This window comes from Berghia stephanieae, unplaced genomic scaffold (assembly GCF_034508935.2).
Source record: "Berghia stephanieae isolate SIO BIC M18660-M18661 unplaced genomic scaffold, UCSD_Bste_1.3 scaffold1328, whole genome shotgun sequence".
NCBI classification, from domain to species: Eukaryota; Metazoa; Mollusca; class Gastropoda; order Nudibranchia; family Aeolidiidae; genus Berghia; species Berghia stephanieae.
In genome coordinates, this window is record NW_027622322.1 from 1 (window position 1) to 7,500 (window position 7,500).

The following is a 7,500-nucleotide window of genomic DNA, read 5'->3' on the forward strand; positions in this document are numbered from 1 at the left end:
ATGGAGGCTTTACAGCGCGAGTACCGCTTTCGCGCTAAGTCAGTGATCCGTATCACTATGACAGATGACTGACAACTTAGAACTGAACAAGTGAAATTTACCAGAATAACTTGTATTACACCTTGCGTATAATGACAGTCTTATAACCATTAAATGGATACCAATTTGCTTTAAGCTCAAAGATAGTATCTATCTCAAGTTTGAAACAACTCCCTAACCTGTCTCAACAATTGTTTGGTCGCGATGTCTCTTGAATGCACAACAATAAGAATCCCACTTCTGACACCAAATTATGTCACAAAGTGCGCACGTAAACCGTATGCTTATGTAGCGCAGTTTGCAACCTTGTTTATGTGTGCTATATTCAAGCTACGACACCGATCAATAACCAAACACAGTACGTTGATAAAGGTTTTGAAGCTAAATGAAGATATATTTTATTACAATATAACAAAGATATTATGAGATATAAAGATGAAATGATAGATGTAATAAGTATGAAATCAAATGGATGGATGACAAATTGATGGAGATGGTGTGATGATGAATATGATATGAAAGCGATATGAAAATATATAATTAAATCAATTAATTATGAATACTTTACCAAACCGCTACCACATCAGACAATCTCACAGATAGGTTGCAACCATCACAGTCATACAGGCAACTAATAATTAACTAACTAACTAAACACAATCCAGACGTGTAGAAGAAAGCCAAAAGAGTGTCCTTGATATTCAACAAAAACTGTAAGGTTGTTCTAATATTGTTAATTTGTCTCTTCTTGAAATTGTTCTGATTTCACAGTATTCATAAACAGATCAATTGTTTCTCAATGTTCTGATATTAAAATAAGCAAATGGTTCTTCACAGGTAACTTATAAAACAGGCAAATGTTCAGTTTCTATTAGTGTCAAGCTATGAGCGTATAGCCTAAAGTTGGCTTGTTAAAGCCCAGCCTCCAACGGCTCATTCACAGAGCCGAACAGATTATAGAAATCACAAATTAAGTCTACACAAGACTTTAATCAAACTCTACACAAGAGTTATAACACAACTTGATTCAGCTCAAACTTTGAGCACCGCAAAGTCTACACAAGACTTAAATCACACTCTACACAAGAGTTAACACAAAACGTGTTTCAGCTCGAACTTTGAGCACTACAAAGTCTACACAAGACTTTAATCTAACTCTACACAAGAGTTAAACAAATGAGCCTAAAAGACTCCGCTGTGGTTATCGCTTAGAGACTATGAGCCTAAAAGACTCCGCTGAGTGGTCTGAAGAAACTGCTCAAAACTCTGGCATTTATAGGCAAAAATCAAGCAAACGAAGCAAAATTCTACCCACACAACCGGATGTTAGTCATATCCGTAAACATCTGAAATTCCTTAAAACTCCCCCAGATTCCATAATCATGGACAACAACAACCCATCCTGATACCGGACATCCTCATATCAAGGATAAATAAATTCGTCAGCCCCATAGTTACGAGATATCAATCAAGCCATACCATAACAAAGTCACTCCCGTAGAATACAGGGATCCTACTTTGCTTATAAGTTTACGGAGAAAACAAGATTGATGCCTTTCTCACAATAACACCCACACTACGTAGTTTAATTGAAACTTCCGGGCCATAGGTGCATGATCTGATACGACCTGTATCAACAAAAGAAGGGTTGTTCCAGAGGGATTACAATAACAACAACAACTAATACTACGACGACGTACATCCTGTCGTAAACTGACGCCTACACGGAAGCATTTCGTTACAGTGTGTCTTTATTAGGTAGGTAGATAATAATAATATTTAGCAGGTTCCACACCCAGACACATACGGATTGCCCGGACACGATGATAACGATGCCGACGACAATGGATGACGATGATGATGATGATGATTATCGTGTTTCTGTTTAAAAAATGAAATACTTTAGCAGGTTCCACCCCCACCCCCCACACGGATAGACCGGACCCGAAGATGATGATTGGGGTATTGCTGGCTGTTACGGCTGTGATGAGGATGATGATAACGATGATGATGATGATGACGATGGCGCAGATGGTGATTATTTGTTCGGTCGCTCAGTGGTACGGTGTCTCTTGTCACAAAATCAAGCCTTGTCAATAGCCGGATGAGTGACAGTGATTGTTGAAAATTGTGATCCAGACGTTAAGTCTGTGTGTAAGGCACTTGACTCAGGTGTGAATGTATTCTTATCTTATAAGCAATGACGGGTATTGTAAAGAGCTTTAATACAAAAAGACTCCAAACAGCGATCGGTACCTACTGTACGAAATGGATGTATGGTCGATATGGCGTGCCGGAGGAATAAATTAAATTAAATATTGTGAAGTTCATTGAGCATGGTAAATCCTTGGAAATGCGCTTTCAACTAATACACCTGCTGGACAACTCCGATTCCAATATAAACGACTGATTAATGTTCCCATATATAAACTATAGTTAGCTGAAAATCTTTCTTTGTCGGGACTCCAAAAGTATGGAACGAATTAGACAAAGAAATCAAAGGGTCTTTTAGGAGCACTGATTGATTTTAGATTGATTATTACATTGAAATGTGTTGATATTTATTTTATCCATTATTATTAGGGTGGTGGTGGTGGTGGTGGTGGTGATGATGATCCCGCTGATATGATGGTGATGATAAATAAATTAAACATAATTCCCTTTATTCATCCCATAGGGGAGATTCGTCTTTCGGGTCTATTCTAAGGGAAGACTGGAATAACCCAAGCGACAGCCGCAGTGCAGTGCCGCAAATTTAGTTAGGGCAAGGTGACTTGCTCAAGACCACTCAGCGGCGGGTGATCGAACTCGGTACCTTTCGGGTGCCAACCAAAGACCGTACCGCTGCCCCTGATGATGATGATGATGATGATGATGATGATGATGATGATGATGATGATGATGATGATGATGATGGGAACTAACAAAGAATACACAGGCATCTAAAATTGAAACATTCCATATTCAAAGCTAATGTTTTACTTTAAAAAATTGAGCTTTACAATATCCACTTAAATGTGATCAAAGCGCTTTGTAAAGGGGTCCCTGGTCAACAGCAACATTTAATATGTAGGACGGAACATGCCACCTGTTAGGCGATATTACAATTTTTCAGACAAAGACAACGCTGTTAACTGCCAGGTACTCATTTTACACCTGAGTACGGTGAGAGAATGTGAGTAAAGAGCCTTGTCCAAAGACTCAACTATGCACCGAGCGCGAGGCTCGAACCCAGGACTTTCCGATCCCAAAGCGGGTGTCATACCACTAGACCATTATAATGCACTAGACCCATGGTCGACTAAAGTACTATAGTTACGTCATGACTAGACCACATAGCCACACTACTGTAGGAGTGTTCATTGATAGATGGATGCGTGTGTGTCATAGAAATAGCCTTAGTGTGTGTGTGTGTGTGTGTGTGTGTGTGTGTGTGTGTGTGATAGTCAAACTTTAGTAGGTTTAATGAAGTCTTGTCACACACGCGTGATACACCTATACGAATTTCCCTGCCACTGCCACCCAGACACACTAACATCTGACAAGGAGTGAAGGCTGTGAAAGAACCACAGACTACCGTGTGCAAACGTTGGCGATTTGTATCGGATGGCAAACTGTGATCGTTTGAATTTGAAATGATTCGAAACACTCGTTACCCCTCCGCTCGCTCGGATCCTGATCGTCTCAAGCTCGTCTCACGTGTCAAGATCGTCTCAAGCTCGTCTCAAGCTCACAACCCGCCTGATCGTTTTACGATCGAGTGATCGTTTTACTAACTCGCTCTTCCGGCATTGAGATCGAGCACTGACTCGTGGCTTGGCGCTCGATCGTCGATCGGGTAAAAGCGATCAAATAACCCAACACTAGTGCTCAGCTTCAGATTTTTCATTCGTGGACATGGTTCTGTATTTTCTCGACCTAAGTTCAAGATACTTCAGGGATAAGCTTTAATTTTTATAGCAAAATGTCAAAGAGGGTTCTTAGCGAGTCCACAAGGAGCAGATCCAGGGTTAAAAAGCCGAAAATATCGAAGGACTATGACTCGGAGGATGAAGAAAGTGAAAATGCTGATTTGATGGATCTGACTAATTCTGTTATTGAAGTAGGTATCCCTAAATTGCATAGATTATTTATTTATTTATCAAATTTTGATTAAGAAGTCAAATGTATTTGGATGCTCCCATTTTCGTCATGCGTCAGTAACTCGGCGTTAGTAGTTTGATATTTATTGGTATCTACTTAAACTTAACAGGGCAGCAGCAGTGGCAGTCAAATTTTGACCCAACTCGCCCATGCCCATAGGAAAGTTTTGACTGGAAATTGCCGTTCGCGTTCTGGGGGTTCAATTAAAGATGCATAACTTCGTTATAAAGAGGAATATCGCAGATATTTTGGTATCATTATTTTCGTCTTTCAATTTCCTTTTAAATGGTGCCAATTGGAAAAATCCATTAATAATTCCAGAAGTTATTTGAAGTTAAAATTTGGCAATTTTCAAATGCATTTATTTTTTTATTTACCGCGTGTGTTTTTAAAACTTAAACGCTTGTTTTTAGAATAACATCTAAACTTTATTCATGCCAAATTTCAGGGCTCTATATCTATGCGCAGACACCTTTTAACTCTGCGCCGAAATGCCATGTTTACATTATCTTCTCATCATGGCTGCCCGACGATATCGATATTCATTGTGGGGAAGATTATTGTGATAGGTTGTTGTTGTTGTTGTTGTTGTTGTGAGTGTTTGTCATGTCATGACTGTCAGTGTCTCGATCGAGCTGTTGTGAGTAATCTTCATGTTGTGTTCGTTCACTGTCTCCCGCGTAAACGTGACGTCATCATTTCTACCCTTTAAAAGCTCGCGACACCTTTCATTCTTTCTCTCGACTATCTACAGCCTTATTTGAAACAGACATATCAACTATCTTCGCCCATCGTTGTATCTGCTACTAAGATCCGATCCGCCATACTTTTGGTATGTTATAAAAATCAGGCTATACCGGGACGATTCCCGAAGTGCTCTAGAGCAGTTTTTAACCGCCCATATATGTCCTTTACATATATGGAGAACGCCCACTTCGGTGGAGACTTTTTCTAAACTTTTTCCTTATTTTTTACATCGTGAACGAGATTGGGAAATCCGTTCACGACAATTGGCGCTGCGACTAATTTCCGAACCCTGCCATTTTTAAAGTGTATGGTAGCACTCAGTGCACGGGAATTGACTTCTTCAAGGTAAAGAGTTCTTGTAAACAAATCAGAATTATGAATCTAAAAACTTGTTTCATCTGATTGTGTTGTAAGTATAGCGCCTTGAATTGAGTTCCCCTGGTTTAGTTCTGTTTTTTCATTGCTTAAACCAGGGAGGAAAGCCGTTTATAGGGGTCGGCAATTATTTTTGAACTGGCGAAATTACGATCTCAGCTCAGCTCAATTTTTTCATCGAGACTTCGAGCTCAACTTTCGTTTATTTTTGCCAATAATATTGTGCAATTGTGATTTCTATTCAACAAAATGGAGCAAAATTGGTGAGTACAATTCAATAATTTTACTTGAAAGTGCATGAGGGCTTAATCAATTCACTTCAAAGAATTAGCCTGGTGAACCATTATTGGGGTCATGGTTTTCACTCCCGCACTGATGTCTCAACTAAGATTGGAATTCATCAACCTGCATGTGAGCTAAATTATTTGCATGTCTATTTAAATACTTTCCAATATTTGACATCAACAATACTATTTCTGTGAATAATATACAAATAATTGGCGCCAAGATTGTTGCTTAACAATCTCACTGTGCTTTTCTAAACAAAAGGTAACAGTAACAGTCAGTATCATCTGTCTTTATTTCGATGATCAAAGTCAAAGCTTAGGCAGCCATGTAAAAGTTTTTCTACTCACCAAACACAGAAACTATTTTCCAGCTTTACACGCTCCTAAACCCCCTATATATTGGATGTTTCTCTGAACTCTTTACATCCAGACTCTGTAAACATATCCACTTGCCTTAGACACCTGGTCAGTGTCTAAATAGGATAAGAACCACCTCTAACTCTAACCCAGTGATTAAACAGTGAAAATAGTGAAATCTATCAGCTGTGGTGTAGAGGTTGTATTCAAGTGAGAAGGGATCTGAGAGTATTCCAAGTTTACAGACTTTATCATTGCTTTAATTGATTTGCATCAACTGGTCTGTCATTTTAACTGAAATAAATAATTATCATATTTCAGTTTAATCCAAAATGGATGCAAAGATAATGATTAATGTCATTACTGCTAAGGACCTTTTAAGGTCATCTCATATAAGCAAGCCTTTGGCTAAAACCCTGCTTGACATTCGAGCACGTAAAGGTTTACTCACTAAGGAGGATGTGATAGATAAGATCAGTAATGGTGACATGTTAGAACTTTTTGATTTTTCGGTTTCCGAATCGTGCATTTTTGAGAAACCAGGTGAACATGCCCCTGGTACCTCTCGCGACAGTTCCCCAAATAAAATGGATTCGAATGATAATGCGTCTGGTGCTGGAGACAGACGAAGGGAACTGTCTGCGCAGCAGACCCCAACTAAAGCTGCAGGTTCGTATTCTGAACATGACGCTACTAGCAATCCTCAAGAAGGTGCTAGTAGTGTTGCGAACCCGACATTTTGTAACAATGCGAAACGCACCATTCGTAATGCGTGGCACGATCAGCCTACCGAAGACCATTACCTAACATCCTTTTTGGCATCCGACCGCGAGCGGGTTCCTTTCGTTCATGAAGCTAAATTTTGTCAAAATTACATGGACAAGGTGCCTTACTCTGAATGTCCTGAATCTATAACTCACACATTGGACCCACCCTCTCAAGATTTCTCAAACAAGGGTCTCACATCAATGGGCCCGCAAAGAGAGGATTGTGGATATGCAAGAGACAAAGTAAGGCAAACCCGCCGGCTACCACGAAGAAAACCATCTATGAGAAGAACCTTAGAACAGGAGGATGCTCTAATTGAGGCAAGCATGCACAAGGAAAGACGAGGATGGAGGGATGAGACTAGTTACATGCTTCCTACGAGGCCCCACCTGCGGATCGCAATTCCACGGATCATTATGGAGATATGAGCAGTGGAGGCCCACTTATGCCACCCCCGTCCAAGGTACAGCTGCCTAAATCTATCTCTTTCAATGGGACAAAAAGATGGGATACGTTTGAATATAATTTTCAGAACTTTCTGAATTATCATAATATTCAACATCTCTGTGACCAACTATTTTTCCTGGGCCTAGCCCTGGAAGGAAAAGCAGCGGATTATCTCTCACGGATCCATCAGTCGATAGTCTTTACAGACATACGAGATGCATATGACACCCTGAGAAATCGATTTGGTGGTCAGCAGCTACAACATGCAACTCTGATACAATTCAACAGCACTACGCAGGCTGAAAAAGAAGATGTCTTAGACTATGTTGACAAGCTA

The 7,500-nt window shown here is 39.9% G+C and overlaps 1 protein-coding gene across 1 annotated transcript in view; it reads left to right on the plus strand.

Annotated features, from left to right (window-relative positions):
- Window positions 1–3,849: 3,849 nt before the first annotated feature.
- The window catches only part of LOC144961081 (uncharacterized), a gene marked incomplete at its 3' end in the record, with an annotated part of 9,308 nt that continues 5,657 nt past the window's right edge, over window positions 3,850–7,500 (plus strand). The window contains exon 1 of the mRNA XM_078894398.1: window positions 3,850–4,141. Within this exon, the coding sequence (XP_078750524.1) occupies window positions 4,004–4,141 (138 nt within the window). The remainder of the gene's footprint in view (window positions 4,142–7,500) is intronic.